Source organism: Larimichthys crocea, chromosome XI (genome assembly GCF_000972845.2).
Source record: "Larimichthys crocea isolate SSNF chromosome XI, L_crocea_2.0, whole genome shotgun sequence".
Taxonomy (NCBI): domain Eukaryota; kingdom Metazoa; phylum Chordata; class Actinopteri; family Sciaenidae; genus Larimichthys; species Larimichthys crocea.
The window spans coordinates 9,899,774-9,925,350 of NC_040021.1; the positions used below are offsets into that span (position 1 = coordinate 9,899,774).

Here is a 25,577-nt window from a genome sequence, read left to right on the forward strand (position 1 = left end):
TGGCAGCTGCTCACTTCCTGTGGGTAGGAGATTGATCGATTGGGGGGGGGTTACAGACACGGGAGAGGATGGAAGAGTTACTGAAGGAGTATTGTTTCGAGGAACACACAACTTGGCTCTGGAGGCTGTGAACAAATGCAAGAGCTGGAGGCAGAGAGGAAACGAGGGAGAGAAAAATAGAGAAGATAAAGACTTTGCACTTACCCCCAGGCCATAAAAAGGGAGGAATTTTGTATCTCCCCTTACCCCCAAGTTCCAAAATTGGCTTCTTGAGGAAATACTGCTACTCTGTTGGGGCCTCTATTGGTGTCACGTGTTGCCCCCTCTCCCCTCTAATGAATGGAATTAGGTCATTCCAAAAATCAAATAGTTAACAGTTTTCTGTGTGTGTGTATGTGCCTGTGTGTCTATATCCAGACATGTGAATATACAGTACATGATTATGGCTGACATGTTTGCAGTATACAATCTGCGGCTCCTCTGTGCCTTTCTCTGATGCTGTCCCTCTCTGGTCTGCGTTCCCCCAGCGATCGGAGGCCACATTCCAGGGCTGGCCATTAGCGTTGTGGGGGCCAAGGCAGGGTCAGAGGGGCTCAAATGCTGGGATTGTTCTCCATGCACAACACGCCTTTTCTCTGCTAGCTGTGCGGCACGGCACTTCCAAACAGTCCCTCATTCCTCAAAGTCGAATTCAGTAACCGCCGCATCTGAATCTGCCAGCATGTGCACAGAGGACACAGATATTTTGGATCGTGCATGTGTTAGAACGTGGTCGGCTTGCTATGGATTTGCGGGACCTACTCTTGCTAATTTGTTGGATGTTGACACAGAAAGTGGTACCCTGCTGTTTTAAATGAGGTGGTAAGTTTTAAAGTACATTGGTGCTCTTAACTCGAGATTGTTTCTTTAAGAAATGTCCAGTTCTGTTTTTGTGGTATAGGATGACAGAAAGATTTTGGTGGATGTTGGTTTGTAGTTTTCTAACTTTAACTGCATATCCCAAGTCATGGGAACAATCATCAAAGTATTTGTGAAGCCAAATGGCAATTATGGTGAATGAATTGTTCTGACCTTGTTTGTGATGGCGGCTTTTCAGCACTGCTTGATTCATGGCCTCCTATGTTTGGCTTTCTTTCTGTGCGTGTCTCTTTTCCCCCTCTTTATCTGGTCATTTACATGCATGGTGTTCCTCAAGATTGCGATAGGACTTGTATCACTGTCACCTCCTTACATTCTCCTACTCCTTTTCTCCGTCTGTCTCACAAGGAGAAGAACAAATCATGTGGGTTGAATCTAAAATTACTAAGGCGGTCGTGCTTGCACATAGTTATCCCCACATATCAGAGTCATATAAGTGAGTTCATATGAGACATTCTGTTTTTTTTATGCTTCTCAATAATAGTTATTAAGAGGAACCAAGATACAGGAGTGGACTCCAATCCAACCTTTGGTGGTTTCACTCATCTCAGTCTTTCTACTGCCTATTTTATCAGTCCTCTCCGACACAGACTAGTTATTACATTACATTCTCTGAAGCTAATACACTGATGCATCGTCCAGAGCAAATGGAAAGTTGAAGGAGTCTCCACTGTAGCCAGAATTGTGTGGTTTAGTTGAGGGACTGTCAAGGGGAATTGAGCTGAGGGACAGTGGAGTTAGTTTTCAGAGCCTATTTCTGCAGTCTGTCAGAGGCCAAATGAATGGCTGTACGCTTGCTCTGGTCCACTTGGCTGATATGACATAAAACCCAAAAGTTGCTCATGCACCTCTAGAAGTGGTGAAGTGGAGGCAAACAGAAGAAAGTTTAATAGAATGGACCTGCATGATGCTGCATTTATTAATGTGTCATTTCCTTTTCCAACTTGGCAATGATTTGTACGGTTTTGTAACATTTGTATGCCTGCAGGAACCAAAAGATCACAGTGTCACTAAGGTAGTTTGGTGCCATAGATGATTTGTGGACAACGTCAGATCTGTTTGATCCAACCAAGCCACAGTTGTTAACATCATCCCTAATGCATGTCAGCAGCCTCCGAGCCAGGCCTGTGGTCTAAACTCAACAGTGAGAAAACGGTTTCTTCCTTATTAGCCGTAGAGCTGGAGGAGAAGCCTGTATTTTATCAGAGGCAGAGAGCTGAGCCCTGCAGGTTTGTTCTGTCTAGTTTTGTGTATGTGAGCGTTTTGTGTTGCTGTGGAAACCAGTGGCAAATAGAAACAAATGAAGTTGTTTGAGCTCCGTGATAATGATCGTACTTCCTGCCTTTACAATCTTTAGGCCAAGGCTCATGATCATCCTCATCATCACACTGAGGGCAGAGCGAGGCTACACACACACACACAAGCACACATATTCATACACCAGTGGCTTGGGGAATTTTTGTGTGTTTGTTTTACTCTGACTGGGAGTAGTGTATGAATGATGAAACTGTTGGTGACTTTATTATTCAGTCTCTTTTCCATTCCACTACACTGTGCACAGAGTTTAAATGCAGTGGCCGTCAACAGAGGGAAAACACCACGATGTTGACACCCATAACATACGACCAGTGTCCTTCCATTTCCTCTGGAGAAAACAGCCCCTGAAGGCAACATAACACCTAATAGAGCATTTATTGTATTACTGATTCATTGTGTCATTGGTGTGTCATGTGTCATTCAGATATACCCATTTTTTAAAATTGCCGTCTCATCTGGTTCATTATATCTTCTGTGTGTACCTTGAATATGAATTTCAGACAAATGCGGTGCGCCATCATCCCCCCCCCCGATACCCTATTTCTCACCTCACTAACTGACTCCATCTTAAACAACGCTCCCATCGGTCACATTATAACGCCATCTTCAAAATCTGAAAATGTTTTTGTCCAAGTTTGTTTTATTTCCTCACTCTGTTTTTATAGAAAATCAATTAAAAACAAAAGCATATATTTCTGTTACACTTGCATTGACAAAATGGGGTTTTAAAGGATTGTTTGGCTGTCTGTCCCTTTTTATTATATCATCCCTCCCTCTTTCTCTCTCCCATCAGTCTCGTGAACAGTCAGACGATGAGCAATCAGAGGACTCTGTGAAATTCAAGCGGCTCCACAAGCTCGTTAACTCGACACGCCGTGTCAGGAAAAAACTCATCAAGGTGGAGGAGGGCAAGAAACATGGCTCTGAAGGTTTGTTACACCCGAGTTCCTTCGATTAAATTACAGCTCAACATCAATTAAGTCAGCATTCGTTTATAATGGCCAATTAATGTTCATGTGTTTATTTTTCAGGCCACATCTGTGTTTGAAACATCGTACTTCTACTATATAAATGTCAGCTCTGCTTGCTTTATTTGTGACAATTGCTTGTTGAACATCTGTTTGTTCTTACTCAATTGAAGATAGTTTATTGTAATATCTGTGTATCCAACTGTGGGATATTGGAAATTAATGACTCGTAGGATTTTGGTTTTTTTTTTTTTTGTTTTGTTTAATTCTTGTCTGTCATGGGTTTTGCCCAATAGTCAGACTTTGAGAATGTGTTTTTACATTTTTTTACTGGCTAGCTGTGGTTTGGGAGACCACAGATGGGTCATGAGACTGTGCAGAATCTGATGTCTAAATCCTCCTGAATTACAAATGTGTTTTTTAATTTTTTTTCATCCTTCTTCTTCTGTAGATTTTCTAAATCTGGATCCGCCTCCCACCTGTGAGGACAACACAGCTCTGTATACAGGGGTCCTAAAGAAGCCCCCTTTGCCCCAGGAGATCTCCCTGCCCTCTTTAACCCAGGATCAACTCTCTCTGGATGGAGACACAGACAGTCTGACCAATTCCCCTTCCTCCAGCAGCCTGGACACCTGGTCCGGACACAAGCTGGTCAAAACCTTCAGTAAGTCTTCCAGTACCCACGGCCTCATCCGGCCCCCCAAGAGAACCCCAGTTGGCTCCGGGGGCCTGGGAGGCTCCATCTCTGGTGTCGGAGGTAGTGGCTCTTCTTTCTCAGAGCTGGATGGCTGTGGATTGGACGACGAAGGAAAGCTGTCCCGCTCCACGACCGACAGCGAGATGCGGAAGGCCCTGAGCTCCATCTCCCATGGGGTAAGTAACAACGAAGCTCTCTACGCCTACTATGGCCTCACCAAACCTCGTCCCAAACCCCATGCCCAGTCCCGCCTCCTGATATCCCTGGATGATTGTCCACAAGGCAGCCCCAAACACCAACCTGCCAACCGGCATCATGGCAGCTGGACACACCGGAAACCTGACCCCAACTATGCTTACTCCACTAAGCACCTACTTTATCAACGCTCGCGCAACGCCAAGACCCCTGTCTCCCCTTTGTCTGTCACCCCCTCCTCCCCTGCCCGCTGTGATGTAGCCAAATCAAAAGGTTTTGGAAGTGGGGGAGGAGGCTGGGTGTTCCCCTCTCGCAGGCTGCGTGGCCGAACAGCAGTCAGTGAGCTGAACATCACCTATGTGGTAGAACGGAGCCTGTACGGTCACCTCAACTGGGCCCAGCTGGTGCGCCCAGTTACCCTGAGCCGCGCTGAGCGCCGCTGTCTATTGGAGGAGGATCGCGAGGCGGACAGGAAGTGGGCGGCCAGTGTGGACCGCTGCACCAAGCGGGTGCTCTTGCGCATCCAGCAGAAGTCTGTGAGTTTAGACCGTGAGGTTCAAATCGACCGCCTCGTGTGAGCAGGACCCGGTGCTTCAAAGTTGCAGAATAGCAGAATAGGAGGTTATGGGTAAAGGTAGAGGAACAAACACAAACAAAGACACACGGCAGGTCAAACTACTGGAACTTATTGAGGCTTTGCTCTTTAGACAAAGTGTATAGGCTGGTATATCTATTATAGACCTAACTGTCCTTAGAATGTCACAATCTGTGACCTTTAAGTGAGTCCCTTTGGCTTTAAATCTTTTTTATTTCTGCTGAATACAAAATGTGCAGTGGCCCAGTTCCGAGGTTAAGTTACAGCAGAGGTTTTATAAGTGTCTTTTTTAAATGTCAGACCCCTGAAGGACACACACACTAGCACAGTCACACTGATCCCTGTGGGCAAAAGAGATGTTGTACAAGCTTGAAGCTGCTCATCCTTAGAACTGCACAGCACGTGGCCCCCTTCAATGAATGACCTTCATTGTAACTGAATGCTCAGTCAGCAACAAAAAAAAAACAGCTCTTAATTTATGAATACAAATTCACACTTCAGGAGCTGTAAAAAGCAAGTTTAGAACTTTGTGGTGTCAACCAACATAAAAGCAAGTATGTATGTATGTATGCAAACAGACTGTGTGTAACAGCAGGAGTAGTGGAGCTATCCTGCAGCTTTGAGGGTACCTGAATCCTACCGTGTTCTAGTGAAGTCACCGGAGGTCGTTCTCATCCAAAAACTCTCTGATTCCACTTTTTCTGTTGTTGCTTTTCATGTTCTTTTTTGGCCCGTGCCTCTATGGTTGCAGATGTGATTTTTTTTTTTCTTTAGTTGTTTTTCTTTCCTATAATTATCCTTGAAAGACTTTTTTTTTCTTTTTTTTTTTTCTGGGTGCATGTCCATTCCATCGAACATCGCCATGACATTCAGAGTTCTTTTTGGACGTCTCTTCAAACATGTTTGTTCTCCAAACTGTGCTTTTCCTGGGAAGTTGTGATGTGGACTGCAGCTGTGGACATCTAATAAAAAAAGATTTTTTTCATTTTTTTTTCAATGTGCCTTCTAACATGGAGGATCGTCACCCAGGATTTGTGGGAGTTTAGTCGAGTAGTTTAGACATAATGGCTGGTGAAGCAAAGGAAAAAAAAACCTTGAAGTACTTTCTCTTGAACTGAGAGTGTTTTTTGGCAGATGCGTATGTGCATGTCTGTGTCTCTATGTTCGTGTGTGACCTGCAGAGTTTAGGGAGAATAAAAAAAAAAAAAAGAGTTCAGTGATAAGATCCTGGACTCCTTTCCCTCTCATGTCACAATTCCCCCTTGTGTCTACCCTTTATCTTGCTGTCCTCTAAAGTCGAGAACAAGAAATCTCCATATCACCCTGTCCTCTCAGCGGAAACTCTCTTAAAATGTTTCTGATGAGAATAACGTGTTGTCAGCCCTAAGCAACGAACCTATATGTTGTGCATGTTTGTATACTAAGCCTAGTTTTGCATTTCTCATAATTAACCACAAGATGTTTTGCATCAGGCTGAAATGCAATGAATATACATACACTTTTACAGTTATATACTTTAGCTTGGCCACATCAAGGAAGCTTTAATTTTACCCAAATTTCTCTCCAGGGATTAAAGTTTTAAAGCATATGAACAACCCCTTGTTTGCTCTCCATGGTCAATATAACAGCTCATTTGCCTAGGACCAAGTAGTAACTTCGCAAATTTAAAGAGAAGCTCATATAACGGTTTGTGTTACATCATGTCTGTTGGCTGTCCACAGTCCCATATGACATCATGCCCCCGCATATATACAAACCATATACCCATGTACATTAATCAAAGTGCTGCCTGTGTCGTGCCAAGCATGAATCATTGTGAGTTGACCCGCAGTGGGTGTGGATGGGGAGATCCTGTAACGTTGACCTTCTGAATGTGACTGATTTGATTGTGTTTTGGCTCCCCCCACAGAGAACGTGTAGTTTCGGAGGCTTTGACCTATCCAACCGTTCGCTCCATGTGGTCAACACCGGCTCAGAGGCCAACGTAAGTGCTGGCAGCTTGTAAAATTAGAAGAGGCTGTGAGGAGAACACGCTACATTCTCCTGTCACACTAAATCACCTTTTCCCTTCTGTTTTCTCTTTATTGTGATCTCACTGCCCTTTGTCTTCCCCCTCCTCTCTGTGATCTCCTCCCTCTCCGTCCATCCTCTCCATTTTCCTTCTTCTAATCACAGAATAAAGAGCAGGAGGCTATATACAGAGAAGTGGTGAAATCCCCCACTACATCTCGGATCTCACTGGGCAAGAAGGTCAAGTCGGTCAAGGAGACGATGAGGAAACGCATGTCGAAGAAGTACAGCAGCTCCTTGTCTGAGCAGGTTAGACATAAACACACTTGGACACCCACACACACACACATGGGTTAAATTTTTGGTATTATTTGTAGAAAGTTCAGATAACTGAACATTGCGTAGGTTGTTTTGTTTTTTGGGCTAAATGAGGCACGTATAAACACAGTCCAACCTTAACGTTATTAAAACAGAGCAGCGAACATATATATAAACGGTCCCACAAATCTACACATTATGCTTTTAATCCTTAAAACAATGAGCCAAGTGCAGTTGTAAAGAAAGAAAACCTCCCCATGTTCTGCAAACATTTAGAGGATGTTTTACAGTATAAGCCGCATACTCTGTCCACAGGCTGCGAGTGGGTGGGAGTATTTGTGTTAGTTACAGAATAAACACAGAGCTTTGAAACACACACACACACACACTTGGATTTCTCTTTGCTCCGCTCTCCCTGGGCCTTGTGTGTAGGGTGGAGTGTGTGCTTAATGCTGAGCTCATGGAGTGATGCAAGTCTCCCCAAGGCTAGCTCTTAGGAAATGGAGAATTGAAGTGTGAGGGAGTATAATGGCTGTCTCATCTAGCCATGGCCTAATTTTTCTGGGCATCCAGTGGATTTACCAGCGGCCTGTCCTTTTACTGCAGTTTGATGTTGCCCCGCAGAATTTGTCATTAATGCACAGTTGAACATCTGTCCGTCACGGTGGTCTCAACACTGTGACCCACACATCCTGGCATGAGTCATGGAGCCATTGGTTGGAAGGGAGGGCAGAGAAAAAATAATGGCTAAAAGTCTCAACCACTGGTCATTTTATAGACCACAATGCCACCTAGTGGATTACTGGAACAAATCAAAGCTGTACAGTGCAGCAGATGTTGATGTTGTTGCTTCATTATTAGAGACTTTTCTGATTTCAAAGAGAGATCTCATAAAAAAAAATCAGAAGTTTAAACAAAAATGTTTTGATCCAGTTATTATAAATTTATGCAAAATGATACATTGACCTTTAAACAATGAAGGATACAGCTTTAGTGTAAATCAATGGGCTGCTGGAACAGGCAGAAAAGAAAAGTTTGTTGTTATCCTGACTTAATTGGTTAGACTTCATTTTGTTGCCCCTACTTGTTCAGCTTGACTCACTAAGTTGTATTAAGTCTTTAAATAAAAGAAACAGTAAAGAGCTTAGATAAAAATATCAGACAAAAGAAGTTTTTCAAATTTTGATTCATAGCTTAATCACATTTGTGCTGAAAACTTTTATATGTCCTCACCTGTTTTTTCAAGATTAAAAGAAATGCTTTCAACCCACGGTCACTCCCACACTTCTCCATGATTTCTTTCCACCCTCTCCACCTGTGATCTTGCCTTTGTTTCCATCTTTTCCCCATATGTCAATCGCCTAACCACATTTTCCCATCTCCCTGCACAACATTTCCTTTGTATCCCAACCCCCATGTCCATTCATTACCCATCTGCATCTCCCCCTCTTTTCTTTGTCTTTCAGTCCAGTCCGGATGGAGTCCCTGGCTCACCTCAGTCCCCTCAGCCCGACACCGACTCTCTGGAGAAGCCAAAGCTTAAGGCCGGAGGCTCTGTGGAAAGTCTGCGCAGTTCACTCAGCGGACAGAGTTCAATGAGTAAGACAAGCACCTCCTCCTTTCTAAGACTGATATTTTTAAATGGATTTTAGAGAGCACACACTACATTTTTATGTTGTATGTGTATATATATAAATATATATGTACATTTTTGTACGTCAGTAAAGGTCATCTTATTATTTGTAATTTAGTGTATATCTTATCTTATCTTCATCTTAGTGCCTGTTTTGAGCAATGCTTAACACTAGATGGTGCTCGTAACATTTTCTGCGTGTTGCTGTATATTTCAAATACATGCAGATGATTTAACCTTTGGGCATTTCTGGCATTACATGTATACCAATTATGATTTTTGTGGAGTGATGAAGAGCAATTTTCTCTTGATCACACCAAGTCCAACCAGCTGCTTCATGTGCTGTGATCTCATGGAGTTTTCATCCTGTTTTGACCTCTCACATCATCTTATCTAATTACAACTTCTGATTGCTTCAACCTGTTGTTTGAAGTCGTCACGTCTTTTTGCGGATAAAGTACCCTCCGTTGTTTCAGACTCGGCAAATTAAAAAAAAAAATAAACTTGGCCATCTCACAGTGTTTCAAAGCCATAGAACATGCAAAAAAAAAAGAGATCTGCAGCCAGACAGGCAAACATACGGTAATGATTAGTTAGGAAGTCTTGCCTCTCTGATTCCCACACGTCATTGATTTGAATAGTCTTCCCACAGATACAGAGAAATATGCAGCAAATACTCCCAGGATAAGAGTGTTTAAGACCCTGTCTGCTGTAAGTGTTTCACTTACAGCAGACACAAAAAGACAAAATGACATCAATATCCACCGAGGGTCTAAGGACAGAGGGTGTCACCCCCTGAACTGATTGTAAAGCCCTCCGAGGCAAATGTACTTTGTGACTTCGGGCTATACAAATAAAATTCGATTTGATTTGATATAATCTAGCCGTGTGTGTGTTTGTTTCCAGGTGGTCAGACAGTGAGCACCACTGACTCATCAGCCAGTAACAGAGAAAGTGTAAAGTCAGAAGATGGTGATGATGAAGAGCCGCCTTATAGAGGACCGTTCTGTGGTCGTGCCAGAGTCCATACAGACTTCACCCCCAGCCCGTATGACACCGACTCCCTCAAGCTGAAGGTGAGAAACACTTTGGGACATGAAAATATTCACTTGGGCACACAGCTGGATAACTCTAGAAGTCCCTGAAGTTTACTTAGGCTGCCTGCATGATACTTGATGATTGCAATTTACAGATGATGGAGTGGAACTATAAACTAGTTGGTTTGGGGGCTGAACTTGTCGCTCTTTCACATTTTTTTTTTACTTTAAGAGTTCAGTTTTTTCCCAAGCTCGTCTTTTTTTGCACAACCGACAACCAGAATGTTGATTTCTTCCAGCGTGGTGATGTGATTGACATCATCAGTAAGCCACCCATGGGAACGTGGATGGGCCTGCTGAACAACAAAGTGGGAACCTTTAAGTTCATCTATGTGGATGTGCTGAGTGAAGAAGAGGAGAAGCCCAAAAGGCCCGTGAGGAGGAGGAGGAAGGGTAGACCACCCAAACCTACATCGGTGGAGGAGCTGCTGGAGCGCATCAACCTCAAGGTAGATTAGCAGGTGGCCAGATTTGGTGCAGTATTGTCATTGGCATTGAATACCAAGTATGTTTAAAGCATTGGGTCAACTCATATACTGTAGTGTTAAGTTTTCAGTAGCAGTAAGGTTTAGTAGATTAACAGATTTACTACACAGATTTCGTCCATTGTCTTTAAACTTGCAGAAATCAGTGAATTTGTCACCTGAATAGGATAAAACAAAACTCAAGTGAATGAAAATATTATTTTAGCCAAATATCTTTAAATCACATTTGCAGACGAGCAGAGATAAATATAATCTAGGCAATTACAGGCTTCACAGTTTAGGATGTTTGATCTGACACTGACGCATAAACATTAACACCCACATCCTCACAACCGCGCCCCAACAAATAACTCGCATCTTTCATCAGAGCCTACAAATAGCTTTGAGCTTGATATCATCTCCTCCTACTTAGGCAGCCAGCAGGCCTCACCTCCCCAAACAGAGAAAAAAAAAAAAAAAGACCGTGGGTTGTTTGTTTTAACTGTAGCCAGCCTAATGTCACAGATTAAAGACGCAGAGTACATTATTAATGTTACAGCTCAGGCATCTTAAGCCGTGAGTCTGGGTGTTACAAGTGCCATCGGAGCACTCGTGTCCCCTTAGTCATCACCAGAGTCCTGCAGTGGGCGAGTCAGACTAAACACGGAGAGAGCATTTTAGAGGTTATAGTTTGCAGCCAAAGTGTATTCTCTCAGCAGGTATTTTAACGACTCTTACCTTAATTTGTGGCCTGCTGATGATGTGAAAATAAATTCCAGCACCACAGTTTTCTTATCCACAGAAATGATTGCACCAAGCACCATTTGCATTCAGTTATTCAACCTGTGTCGGAATAAGTGGTCTTTACTTTTCTTTAGGGTATTTATCTTGATTTTCTGAAGTTTAATTTTTTTTCTTTTCTACTAGTTTAAGGAACAATTAGGAGTCATTTTTAGTCACTCTATTGTGATTTTTTTGTCTTTCTTTAAATGATAGCAAAAAATATTTGACTTGTTTGTATTTTTAATTCCTGCAGTGTAGAACATCCTTTTTTTCAGGTTTTTTGTCTTTTGCTCGTGTCAGTGTTCACAGAAGTGAAGCTAGATAAATACAAGATGAGTTATGATGAGTCAGAATATATCAAAGGAGTAAGGATGTTGGTGTGTACTTTTAGAAAGCCTAAGTAACATTTGGTTAAACTTGCAAGCCAAAATTTAAAAACACACATCAGCAGTGCCTGTCTGTGGCCATAAAGTGTAAATCTCCACACTTTTGGCACTGATGGATTCTCTGCCAAATAATCTCTGCATCTGGAGTTTGAGTTTTTTCAAACTAGCCAAAAAGACAAAAGATACTGTGGGTGAGAGGCCCGGTCTCCCTGTGTTTGTGTTAGTTGGTGGTCCTTTGTTTAGTCCTGCAGCATCCAGCAGAAATAGAACAGAGACTCGCAGCTCCCCGATGTGGACTCCACCATTGTAATTGATGGTCTCGCTGGTGACACACAGTCTATGTATTCGTCCAACAAAGTGTGTGTGGGTCACACAAACGTAGAGCCCAGCAACATTCAAAGTGGAAGCACTCATGTGTGTGTTGAATGATAGCATCAGCTGACTGTGCATTCACACAGGGCGTATCTAGTTTTTTTTTGTACCCTCTCAGATAACACAATGGTTTGGGTGACAAGCTTTGGTTTGGTTTGTGTTGGCGTGTAAAACGTAGTCATCTGTGGTCGAAGAACACTTTGATGTAATCGTCCCCACCTCCAGCTCTCCGCGTTTCCTCATTACGTTGGCGGGTTTCCCTTTCAAGTCCTGTTTTAGTCCCAGCTAGAATAGTTCTGGATCGTGGCACACTGTGACTTGATTAGTGCAGCTAACTTGCTCACTTTTATATGCCTGTCAACATGACAACGTTTGTGTCATATTAAACCGTGTTGACAGTTGAGTCAGCCATAACTAAATTAGCCACGGCCTAAAGTTGATTATATGTCATCTAAAAATCAAAGTAGCACAGATTTGGCTCAGCAGCGGTTTAAAAATACACGACGTGGATGGGAAAAAATGAGCAGATGACAAGCGTGTGCCCTGCTCTTTTCTCCTCACCCCACCTCTATGTTTGCACTTTGTATTTTATGGTACCCCAAAAGGTTTTTTTTTTTGTCTCTGGTCCCATTACTCCCTCATCCTTAGCTCCTCAAAGAAACTAAAGACGTAATGTTTCTATCATGCAGGAGCACATGCCCACTTTCCTGTTCAACGGCTACGAGGACCTGGACACGTTCAAGTTGCTGGAAGAGGAGGACCTGGATGAGCTGAACATCAGAGATCCTCAGCACAGGGCTGTACTGCTCACTGCTGTAGAACTGCTACAGGAGTATGACAGTAAGTAGAGTTAAGAAAAAACACCTACGCACTTTGGATAGATGAGCGAGAACTCACTGGCTCAGACTACAGGAGTTGGCCAATTTACCTCACATCCAACCCTCCTGACAAAAGTTGGAGGACAGTTTCCTTAATTGTAACTCCCACCAGCTCCCTGATCACCTTCCAAACCATGTCCGTTTTGAGGATATCCTCATAAGAAGGGTGGTGTGAATCATACGATGTGTTGCTTCTCAACCTCATAAATTAGTCTTTCGTCATTTCTAGCAGACGTCTCCCACATGCCCATGTTGACAGCTGACTACACTGAATTTTTAAACTCCTGTAGTCTGAGTCTAGATTAACTCACCCAGACTCCTTGAGTGTTTAACAGATGTATCATAACAACGTATTTAGAATTTCCCCCAAAATCTACTCCCTTTCCCTGGAAAAGATCTTCTCAGGAACTCGAGATCAGCTGCAACATTTTTTCCAATAACTTTTTTTTGCTAAAAGGCATCATACAGTTCAGATTTTGTAATAAATGTAAACAAAAAAAATATTTAAAATCAGTTCATGGTCAAAATAACTTGGGGAAATAATTATTTATACATAATTTTTTAAATTATAGGAAGGGGTCCTCTGTTGTCAATCCACTGTCAGTATCTACTCAAGGCCCAAAAACTGAATTTTAAAATCATGGGGGAAAAAAGTCAACCCTAATTTTGATCATTTTCTCTTCCTCTGTATTTTCAGGCAGCAGTGATCCAGAGCGCAGCGGCCTGTCCGGCTCCCAGGAGAAGCTGCTATCTGAGGGGCGGGGCTTGGTGGGAGACTCCCCGCGAGACTCTGGGTGCTACGAGAGCAATGAGAACCTGGAGAATGGTAATGATAGCTTTGTGTAGTCTAGACCACCATTACCCGAGGCCCACTGGGAATAAGCCGTGTGAAGAACTAGTCTTGGTCAAGCCTAGCCGTACTGTAGCACCACAACGACTTCCTTCACTTTTTCCCCTTCTGTGGGTTTCCACTTCTGCTCCATCTCTCGCCATGCTTCTGCAACACCTCACCCATCTCACTCCTCTGGACCAGCGCCTGCCAATCAACAGCTCCCTTTTGCTGCCACACAACCTCACACCTTTACCCCTCTAGAGAAAGACCCCCCTTATCACCTCATTGACTCCTAACTTCTACTATCCTGTCACGCTTTCTTCACCACTTTTTCCATCTTTTAGGCATTCTGTCTCGTCAGTGCCAAAGTCCAGTTGTAACTGAGAGGGAGCCAGGTCCAAGACCACTAAGCCTAGTCCACCCCACAATGCTGGGAGCACAGAGGGAGAGACCCTCCCAAATGCACAGAACTGTTCTGATGAGAACAAAGTCACTGCCCAGTGATGGACTCAGTTTCCCAACTCTTCCAGCTGTGGATGGGAGCCCGATAGGATATCGGGTGGATGAATATGGGCTCAGAGAGTATTTCTGTTAAGTGTTTTTGAAATAGAAAGAAAAAAGGCTTGCAGAGTAGCATGTCAGTAAATGCCTGTTGTTGTTTTTTTTGCAGTGGTGATGTTAGCTGATGAGGTTTTCAAAAAATGTACTAGTGAGGTAACGGGTCACAGCTGCCCTGTTAAATCTTTTGTGTTCATAGCATTTCAATTTGTCACTTTCGCTGTATTTATAGTGACCATATTGCACAATCAATCATACAGTATGTGCCTAAAAAAGATGTGGATGACAATATTTTTAACTGTAGCACATAGATTGTATTAGAGTTGTGATTATAGAAGTTTATTGAGGTCTTATTTGTGAGATTTCTTTTTTGTTTATTTTTTTAAACTGCTCTATCCTGCTGCATAAGACGCCTTTGTATGCTTTCTTTCCTCCACACAGAACATTCTTTTTAACAGCGCCATAACTCATAAATCACTGCTTTGTCAAACTTTGTCTTCTCTCTATAACTGTCGGGTTCCAGTGTAACTACTGGGTTTCCCTTTTATGTGTGTATGTGTCATTCAGGTTCAGCAGTAAAGTGTGCAATCGGCCACAGTAGAGATTTAAGATGTGGAATAAAAGCCACTTCTTTGAAAAAAAGAAAAAGAAAAAAAAAGGACTCTGGTGCTGCTTGCTTTATTTTTATGTTTCGCCTTTTTTATCTGTCTGTTTTTCCTGCCGTGCCACTAAACGCTGTTTAACTAGCTGCATAACATTTAGTAAACATTCTGCATTTCTTCTTTAGTTTCAGGGCTACACAGTACTTTTACAAATTCAGTCATTAATATGTTACTGTATATTAATGGATAATTTCTGAATATTGATCACTCTAGAGAATTGGCGAAGAAGAACGTTTAATTTAAAGTTGGATAACAGAAGGTCATTAAAGAAATCATTATGCAGACTCTGTCTTTCAAACTTTCTGAATTTGGCTGGAAAAGTTACTGTAGAGCCCTGAATGTATACTTTTTAATCAGTAGGCCTTTCTTTAACATACATGTGTCTGATTAGTTTTCCTGTAATTAGATGTCGTAATTCTTCCTCATATCATCAAATGTCTTCCTTAATCTATCAACTTTCACTCATTTACATATGCATACATAACACGGTGACGCATCGGTCAAATCACAGCTCAAGGCTTAATGGGATATTTGATTAATTTGGAAACATGATATTTATGTGAGTTATTTAAATTAGTCTCATTATATAGCTTATATTTTAATATAAAGGTATGTAGTATTTATATCAAGTGGCAGAATGGGTCATCCGGTATTTAAAGCATTGAAAGTCTATTCTACACAGTGTTTTTATTATATTTCAGCATAAAACACATCATAGTAGACAGACTTTTAACAGAACTTGCCACTGATGATGTTAGTACAATAATAGTACAATAATGCATCTACTAAACAAAGGCAAAGGTCTCTTTATTGACAAATAGCCACACACTCAGCTTGTATTGAATTTAAAATTTTGACTGGTGTTTACTCATTCTGCACTGATTTCATCTCTGTAAATTAACATGCTGTTATTTAATTCACATAAATTTAGTATCTCTTGAAACTTCACTTGATGTAACATAATTCCTCTCCTTCAAATTGGCCAGCAAAACAAACCCCAATACGCTTAACCTTTCTGACATTTCTCGGAACTGTTGAGATATTCAACGACATCCCATTTATTGAACTTCTTACTGTCATCCCATCGTTTAAACTCTTTGGCAAGCTACACTATGTGGCACCCATCCATTTCATCCATCCATTTCGCTCTGTAAGCCAGAGGATTGATGGTAAGTTGCTCCAACCTTTTGTTCCACTGTTTCTGAACTAGCCCGTCCAGATATCTTTATCATGGGATTGCTGCCATGACGATAACAAATCAGCCAGTTTGGTCATGAGTCGAAAAACTTATCCTATCCCAGTGGCACTCCACCCATTCTTCATAAAGATTTGTCTAAGTCTGACTGTGGTTTAAAGATAAGCCTTATGAACAATATGAATGTTTTTTTAAATAACTTTGCTCTGGCAGACTTGTTAAGAATCATTTGTGGTCCAGTGATGCAAAGATACATCATCCAGAGTATTTGTGTATTATCTGTCATGGATATCATTCTCTTTCCTCCTCCATAGAAGTTTGCTTCATCTTTGCCAAAATCTACTGTAATAAATAAAGGAAAACTGTGTGGAGCAGCCAGAACTTAAGACCTTTTTTAGTTTATTATATGAGATAGTGAGATTATTTAACTAAAGAGGAAAACACTTAAACAGTCAAGGAATTTGGCTACACTACAGTTAAGTTGTCTACATCTCTTAACTAAGAGCGGGTAAATGTTTTTATTTTGCAGGTAAGAGCAGAAAGGCTTCCCGTTCCAGTCGTTCTTCAGCAGGCCTCCAGTCTCCGGACTACCCCACCCTGCCCATGACTATTTCAACAGAGGCTCTGCAGCAGAACGGCAAGAACCAGCGCACAAAGTTCCCAAAAAGCTTCTTCATCAAGCCCTCCCTGAAGGGCTTTAACCTGCTGGGGCTGCGGAAAGCCCAAAGACAGTCCCCCATCCCGGCCAGCCGCAGCTGTGAGGACCTGGATGGGCCTCCAGAGCCCACAGGACCCTGGAAACGCTCCCATTCTCTGGGAGATCTGCACTGGGATCAGAACTTTGAGCAGAAGGATTTGGGTGTGGAGGTTAAATTCACCAAGGAAAGACCCAAATCAGACAACAGCAGCCCCACCAAGGTCTGTAGAGATGAGGGCTCTCCAGCTCAGAATGGGACTCCAACAGTGAGCCCAAAAGGACGGGCCGACAGACCACCCGTTCCCTCCCAGCTGCCTCTTCGTCACCCTTGTCGCATCACCCAGTCCCCAAATCCTCCAGAGCCCCTCTCCAGTCCTACTCCAAGCCCCCCTGAGTCTAATGCAAGTGGCGAGAGGATCATCCGGACTCATCCCAAAAAGCCTCCAGTCCCTCCTCCCGTTCCTGCTAAGAAGTCTAAAGAAAGGCTAGCCAACGGCTTACGTCACCCACCTCTCTCCCTGCCTTCCTCGCCATCTCCAACTCCCTCCCCTACCCACTCTCTCCACCGTTCACACCCCAGTAGCCCTATAATCCGCAGCAGCAGCAACAGCCCCAGTGCCCCTGCTTTGCCCGCCAAGACACCAAGCACTCCAACCAGCCCCTGTGCCACCTCATCCACCTCATCCATGGGTGAGGAGTCAGGCACTCCACCAGCTATGCAGCCTCCATGGCTCTCAGATCTGGGGGGCAAGGTGGCTGTTTCAAGGAAGGCTTCCCATAACAAGATGAGCCCTGACCTGCTCACCCTCTTGGAACAACGGCTGGAAGTTGAGGGCATTGATCTTACGGAGGAGCCCTATTCTGACAAGGTTTGCATAATATCATTAATCTAAACATGAGACATGAAAATTCACCTCACAAGTTAGATATTAGAAATTACATTTGGCATAGGTTGTGTTGCAGATCGATACAAGTACACTGATGTATTTGTATTCAGTTGATATGCAGCAATGTAACCATTTCAAACTTGATTCCTTTGGCAATTGATGACACACATCGATAAGTTTATGTGCTGCTAATTAAAATGAACATATACACTAGGGCGAGCTGAGGAAATTCTATTAAAAACACGTCTTAGCCAACACACTAACAAATACATTTGAAATTATATTTCCATGCTTAATGTGAGAATTGGGCTCCAAGACACCTCGGAGCTATACTTGTCTGGCGTCAGGCTCTTTTGGTTTACCATCGTAACATGCCTAACTTAACTCAGTCATAATTCGACTGCAGCTCAGATCCAAATTACTCAATGTTAAGGCCAACATCAGCAGCATGCTTTTGGAACTCATTTAGTTTAAAAATAGAGACGAATAGAGTTTAAAATTTGTGTGCAGATGCCTTTTTGTATGCGAGCGCATTTGTGAGTGAGGCTGTGTTGGGTGTGTGGGTGTGTGTGTGTGTGTATGCGCAATAATAAATATGCTGCCTGGAGCTGAGGGAAAGACTGTGGGCTGAGTCTCACTATGATGCGGTTGAGACTGTTAAGTTTATGGGCTGAACCTTACTGAAGGCAGACAGGGTTATAAAACCCTCTGCCGCTCGCCAGACCCCAGGCTGAGCCCCCTTTAACATGGCAGAGCCCCCCGACACTGGCAGGAAAACAACAAACATACACACACGAAGGCATCAAGGGATGAGGTGTGAAATAGTGCGTTAGACCACAGCACAGCGCTGCTGGATTCCTATTAGTCAGAGTAGATTGGCAGAGACATGAGAGACACACTGCTTCTGTAGTAGCAAAATTTAGGGTTTCAACCTGCACAGCTAAGTTTTAAGTTGCCATCAAACGCTTGCTTTGCTAAGGACTGAGATATTTGCTGATTTAAGTTTGGATTTAGATAATATTTTATTAATGCTTAAGTTTTAAGCTTAAGGCAAAATTAAAGCAGTTTGGAATAAAAACTATTGTTGCTTGACTAAATGCATCTGGTCCCATACAATCCAAGCAGTGCAAAGGGTAGGCTTGTGTGACCTGCTCTTCATCCCTCTCTGCGGAGAGCTCAGTTCCTCCATCCACCCACCCTTTCATCCTCAAAAGATCTCCGGTCCAGTTCGGCCAACCAAAACCAGGCCTTGCTTGGACAAGTGCCATCACTCCAGGTGTCTACACAAAAGAGAGAGAGGGAGAGAGAGAGAACAACAAAATAATAAATGTGTTTAGTTCCTGCTCTGCTTTATTCCTCACATTAGTGCCTTACATCCTGTATTTTCCTCTTTTTCCTCTTCTCTCATCCTGATTTATTTCCTTTTTATTAGTATTAGATAAAGAAGTAAGATAAAAAAAATGTTAATAGCAAAAATACACAGAACAAGATTAGCAGAACAAGAACACTGACCTGACTTTCTTAAGAGTTGAATTATAGGCTGTATTTTCTAGTGTGCCTGTCTAGAATTGTGCTCATTTCCTTGCCAGAAGATGTCTTAGACAAATAATATGACGCCATTAGTCTGCTTCATTCATTTATGAACAAACGGATCTCAATTTTCATAATGACCGTAATAAGTCAAGATTCTCTTAACTCAGCCTGCTCCATTTATCCACTGTTCTCCGACACATTCAGATGTCTGACATATTGTCCTCCTCCTTTGAATTTCATTTGATTTCAGTGTATTCCTCTTCTAAATGTCTCACTCTTCCCTTCTTTCCTCCAGCATGGTCGGTGTGGCATCCCGCAGCCGCTGGTGCAGCGTTACTCTGAGGACTTGGAGCAGCCTGTCAAGGACGTGGCCTCCACCATGGACCAGCTCCGAGTCAAAGAGCTCCGTAAACAACACCGCATGGCTGTAAGGCAACACCACTGATTTTGCTGAGATCTTTATATGGATGGAGATAATGTTGGTGCAATATTTGTTGGAGTTACAGAGCTATATAAATGCTTAGTGAGATTTTCCTGGAAAGTAACAAACAGAGGCTGGAAAGCCTGTTGGACAGTAATGTCCAGTAATATCCAAGGCTGGCATCATCACTGAGGAGGGATGATTATTATACTTGCTTAAATATTTGGTAAATGTGGATGAATATACTTTTAAAATACAGTTTTCAGTTTATTATTTTTGTTGCTGAAGACAGCTGGAACATTTCTTGCCTAGCCAAAATGTCCTCCATAAATCCCTCTCTATATTCAGTTAAGTGACATCATCAGAGTAGCTACTGTAACTAATGCCTTTTCTCACCCCATTGTGTCACTCAGATCCCTTCTGGAGGTTTGACCGAGATGTGCCGAAAGCCTCTGCCCTCAGGTAACATCAGCACGGTCTCCGATTGGCTCACCTCCATCGGCCTGCCCATGTACACCGCGTCTCTGGCGGCGGCGGGAATCGACACGCTTAGTCGCGTGGCCTTGTTGACAGAGAGCAGCGTGTGGGAAGCTGGAGTACGGGATGAAAGACACGCCCGCCGGCTGGTCAGTGAGGCGCGATTGGTCAACGCACACAGAGAGGTGCAGTCCTAACCATGTCGGTGGAGTAATATAAAATAACAGGTATTAACTCACTGGTCAGTACCATCTCATTTAAACATGGTCAGTATTGTGGCCAAAGGTTAATTGGCCACAGGACTCAACTATCACTCGAGTGACCACAGCACTACAGTACTTCCTGTCTCGTGCGTGTCAAAAAGACTCAAAGTGAGCCACCCTTGCTTTCTGAATTCCTCTCTTCATCACTGTCTTCACTCAGATGTTTACGGCATTGAAGAGTTTCTCAGAACAGCCAAGACAAGTCAATTGCCTTTTTAAACTGTAGACTCACTCTGTGGGATAACTTCAACTCTGAAGACGCCCCCAAAGTCTTAAAATTAAGACTTGGATCTGCCTTGAAGGAAGATTGCACACTCTTTTGTAAGATGGATGTTTGGGTTTGTTTTTTTTTTTAAATACAGAAAAGACGGTTTACTTCATACATATTTCATAAGTGCTTCATTTTCATCTTTTGTGGCAAAGCAACAATATCTGAGGGTCTTTATAAGGAAGTAGCTCGGCCAAAGTGATTTGCTTCATTTCCACTAATGGGTTCAACAACAATGACAGAATTCGCTTAATATCTGGAGTTTTAATCAACTAATTACATACACCAAACTATGAATAACTGGTGGTTTTGAGATGGCTTATTTTGTATCATGTTTCTGTATTATAGTGTAACGCATATCTGAATTTTAAAAATGATTTCTATGTTAAAAATTTGTGTTTGCCTTTTGAATGTTGCAGCCTTATTTCAAGGCCAGCTCTCAGTCATTGCTAAGCTGAAACAAGCTGACACCACACCTTTTTATATTTCCTATTATACTGTATGTCCTACTTCACTGCATATCTCGGATGCACACCCTGCTCCGGTATGAATATGAGTCTTACAGAAAGCTCTGTTTGACTCCAGTAATCACAATCAGCTTTCGCAGCAACAATACATTCCCTGTGTATCCAAGCACATATTAAGTTGCCTTACCATAATGAATGAATAGCTTCATCAAGTGGATCATATGTATAGTACTGACTATACCATGACTGAGGCTGAACTGGGCTAAAGGCGTGAGCCTTTTTTTTTTTTTTTTTTTTGTTCTGAATGTGTCTGAGAAATAACTGAGATTTAATTAACTCAGTCAGATTATTTCAGTGATGCACACGGACGCTGGCCGTGAGATCCCTCTGATACACTGTGGTTTCTATACTCGCGAAGCCCAGATGATGAACCACAAAACCACAGGCACGACACAGGCGTCGTCCCATGTTTAACATCCCAACACATTCACGTGTTCCACGCAGAAGACTGTGGGACGAGAAAGGGGGGAAAAAATAAAAAATGTTCCAAAGACACAGCTGACATCTGGGCTGTCATATCTGGAATTTATTGGACTACACTTTGGTTACAGTGTTGAGGAATTGAGGATTTATAGCTGGATAATAAGCTGTTTGGGTTTTTTTTAAACATATTATACTAGCTATAATCAATGGTCTGAAATTCATAATTGGATGTTTGCCGAACACACTGAGGATAGACTGTAAGAACAGTTAGTATATCAGGTGAAAAGCTGACCTCCAAGGTCAGGATACACTATGATGTTAAATAGTCTTGCAAATATCAGGGAAACACTGCGTCGGGTCAGCCTGTTACAAAACTTTGGGCCAAAAAAACTGAACTGAAAACAACCACGAACTCATTTCATGCACTCTGCATGAAATGGAGCTAACAAAAAAATTCCTTTTTTTTCTTCCCTCTTATTTAACAGTAAAGTTCTTTCATACTCAGAACTGAACTGAAGATTTATTCCATTGATTTCATATTTCAAAATTTGACCAAGTGTTATTGCTAAAATTAGATGATTTTTGTTTTGTTTTTTGTTTTTTTTTGCAGTGGGCATTTGATAGATGTTTGATGCCTTTTTTCTCTTCAATCAAAGTGGTGCTCTGAGAAAGCGAGGATGGGGGTGGGGTGGGGGGGGGGTCATTATTAAAAAAAAAAAAAAAAGGAAAAGACCCAAGGAGTGTTTTGTAAAAGAATGAAAATACTGACACTGTAAATGCACTTTAGAGGGTAAAACTAGCTGTTTTATAGGCGATAAATTGGCTACATTTTGTTCACGGGTCCATAAATGGACTGGTCAGGTATTGTAAAGGGTTTCAGTGGGTTATGCTGGTATTTTATTTTAGTATTGAGTTCCCAATGCCAAGTTTAATAACCATTCACGGGTTAACCTCTTTCCAGTTATTCACTTCCAGTTTGTTTTTGCTGGCTTACAAAAATAAATTCTTAATTACATATATGAAATGCTTAGCAGAAGTTGCACATTCTGTATATGTAATTGATATTTAAATAACTTATTTTTGCTTTTTTTTTCATATCAACTGTAATTAGCTGTACTATATGAATAGCAATACCTTCCTGCATAATGCATATTGCTTTAGCCAGTGAGGAACTACAGTATGTATTGTAAAATATGTGTACAAATTATTTTATTTGGTTTTCATCTACCTAATGATTGTCCATACAGATTTGCTTGTGTATTGAAACAACAAAAGTAATGTCAATAGCTATTTGTCATTCTGAAATATAATAAAACTTGTTTCTTGCCATATGCTGGCCTTTTGTTTGTCGCTATGCACACACTCTAACACGCGGTCATGGAAAGACGTGGGCACGGCCTATTGGCTCTTTTCATCAGTGTGGGTAGTGACACTGGACGTTGGCCTGTTGATAACTTTCTTAATAACATTCTGAAATTAAAAATACAAAAAATTGTGGATGGGCAACAAAATGAACAATAACACTGGACTTGATTAAAACCCATCTGTCCAAACATGTTATCATTTTATTAGATGTAGCAAAAAAGAAAAAAAGCTGATATTAATTGTCTAGGGTTTGGTCAAAAGGAAAAACAGAAGTCTCAGACCTTATTTGGATGTGCACACCACAGTATTTCCAAATAACTCCTGTACCTACTATACTGAGCTCTGAAACCAAGGAGCTTAAAAACATTGTATTGTTGCGTCTGGCTCGTAATGCCTCATTTAGAAAACTACACACATCTGCTCAGAACTGAGACAACAGAGTTCGGCGGACTGTTTGGCACATGCTCCAGTGCAGCTGTTTTCAATGAAACCAAGAGGAGGTTTTCCACTCTTATTTATGTCAAAAAGCCCCAAATAGGTGCTCTGACCATGTACCCCAAATTTGATAAAACTGCATCCCAAAACACTACATCTGAGAAGACTTTACTTCAGCGAACATCAACTGACAGCCCGTGGGCCACATCCGGCCTGCCAGAGCTTTCAATCTGGCCCCCAAAATATTACTTGATTCGGGAATAGCCTAGTGAAGAGGACAAAGTATGTTTCTACATTTTTCTTTAAGTGAAATAAAACAAACGCCCTCAGAAAAGTAGCTTGTGCCAAAGCCGGCCTCTAGTCAAAAATGAGCACATACGTGGCCAATGTCTTCAGTGTGCTCATACTTTTGGGGACGAGCCACCCAAAAGGCCCTTAAGCATTCAGCACCACGGAGAGCAGCCTTTATTGTCACCAGCGGCCTGGATGTCAATCAGTTCACTGTGATTGGCCGCGTCGTATAGCGGCATCACCTTCCCCACGTTAGCAGTTGACAGCCTCATGAATATGAAGCCTAAAATATCGTTTTTCAATACAATCGATACAATATGAATTAAATGTTATGAAAGCGTCTGGCCCCAAGAAAAATTCTGGCCCTTGGACAAATGTAGTTGATGACCCCTGTTTTACTTGCATAACTTCTATCTCAGGGGTGTTTGGCATTCTCCTGAGTGTAAAAAATGCATGCAGACACAATTGAACAAGCATTTCTTCAAGAAGAATCACAACAAAACCTGTTTAGTGTGTCTTGTTTGCTCGTTTCTAGTATCTTTTTTTTTTTTTTTTTTTTAAGCCACTGTACAATAATTTTCCTTCACACAGCTGTAATAAGCAGTTCTCAGTTCACGACTCTGCCATCCAATTTAAAATCTCTCAGGAGGAAAAGATGAGACTTTCCACCTCGGGTTTCTACCAATTATTCTGAACCACTTTCTTGAGGTGTTTATGCATGTCTGTGATCAATCATTAGTGGGAATTCACTGAAATTCAGCTTTGGGATCACAGTAAAGAATATTTCACAGTAAAGAATTGTATTTTATTATTCCTGCAATTATTATGGATCTTTCCTTTTATATAACTGAATCACGGTCGATTTTATTGTTGCTGAGCACAGTTGGCACACAGTCAAAGGATAGGATAGATTCCTCACCAATAAACTGTAATAAGTGTGATCCTTTAATCGACACTTATAGGGAAATCATTTAATAGTTCAATGCCATAGAGTCCATAAGTTGCTTAAGTAGTTACTCTGAAAGTTAGAGGTGTGCAAGAGTCTGACTCCTAAAGTTTAAGGTAGTTTTTAATGGCGAATCCAACCATCCCCCCTGCACAGAATCCTACTGATTCTTACTATGGTAGGGTAAATTCAATTAAGGGGCCTCTTAGCCTTAAGTGGGTGCCTCTTAATACAGATGCAGTGGGCTTTGTTCAAATGTGAAATAGTCTTGGCAGAATGAGGTTCATTTCTCTCTCTGTTTCATTATTATCCAAGTGTTACATGACTTAACCGATGTACACCAGGTGGGTACATGCACTGTTTACTGAATCTGTTTGAAATGTTACAAACAGCAGAGGAACATCATCTCTATCCCAGCTGCAGGATTGCTAAAATCTGTTTGACACATCTGGTTTCATTACATTTTAAACATTTGTCTTGGTTTGTCCTGTCTGTGTATGCTTCCACCAGGTGCTCCAGTTTTTCCTCCACAGTCCAAAAAAAAAAAGGTATGATACCACTGGAAATGATTTGGGTTTTAATTCCACAGGCAGTAGCTCTGATTAGACAAAACTTGATTTACAGCAGCGACCTTATTCCCATCCATACTGTAATTCTGTGTAATGAACGCATGTGCTGCATTGGAGACTATAAAACTATAATGTTTTCACGCTTATTGCGCCGAGCCTTGCTTATTACAGGACTGAACTATTTAAAATTAATTTACCCGTTGAAGCCGATATGGGCCCTCAACAGATGTATTCTTCTCTTCTTTATGACCTTTCTGTCTTTTAAGCTGAATTGTTTTTTACAGCCGTTGTTGCTCCCTTGACTACAGTAGCTGCCACAAGTGAAAGTACCTCAGCCTCTGGGTGAGGTTGTTACTTTGTTGAATGACTGTTGTTGCCTCTTAAGTGCAGGTGTAGTCTAATGGTGGGTTCTTACCCTTCTGTGGAAAGATATATGGCTCAGCGTAAGGTCCTCACAGCTGGCCTCAGGGGAAAGAGAAAGTTTAGAACACACACACTCTTACGGTGGAAGCAAACAGATCCCTATCTCACCGGTTTCCTTTAAACCATCAAACACATCTTAAAGAATAACAACTACTTTACACAGGGATATGTTTC

At 41.9% G+C, this 25,577-nt stretch overlaps 1 protein-coding gene across 6 annotated transcripts in view; it reads left to right on the forward strand.

Moving 5' to 3' along the window:
• Positions 1 to 22,703, forward strand: part of sash1a (SAM and SH3 domain containing 1a) — a 233,641-nt gene extending 210,938 nt beyond the window's left edge. For all 6 annotated transcript variants that reach the window (XM_027283851.1, XM_027283849.1, XM_027283848.1 and 3 more), the window contains 12 exons: positions 3,029 to 3,164; positions 3,655 to 4,076; positions 6,600 to 6,674; positions 6,866 to 7,009; positions 8,485 to 8,617; positions 9,558 to 9,727; positions 9,988 to 10,197; positions 12,443 to 12,593; positions 13,329 to 13,457; positions 16,408 to 17,444; positions 19,291 to 19,422; positions 19,830 to 22,703. In XM_027283851.1, the coding sequence (XP_027139652.1) occupies positions 3,029 to 3,164; positions 3,655 to 4,076; positions 6,600 to 6,674; positions 6,866 to 7,009; positions 8,485 to 8,617; positions 9,558 to 9,727; positions 9,988 to 10,197; positions 12,443 to 12,593; positions 13,329 to 13,457; positions 16,408 to 17,444; positions 19,291 to 19,422; positions 19,830 to 20,090 (3,000 nt within the window). In that variant the 3' untranslated portion in view covers positions 20,091 to 22,703. The remainder of the gene's footprint in view (positions 1 to 3,028; positions 3,165 to 3,654; positions 4,077 to 6,599; positions 6,675 to 6,865; positions 7,010 to 8,484; positions 8,618 to 9,557; positions 9,728 to 9,987; positions 10,198 to 12,442; positions 12,594 to 13,328; positions 13,458 to 16,407; positions 17,445 to 19,290; positions 19,423 to 19,829) is intronic.
• The last annotated feature ends 2,874 nt before the right edge of the window (positions 22,704 to 25,577 follow it).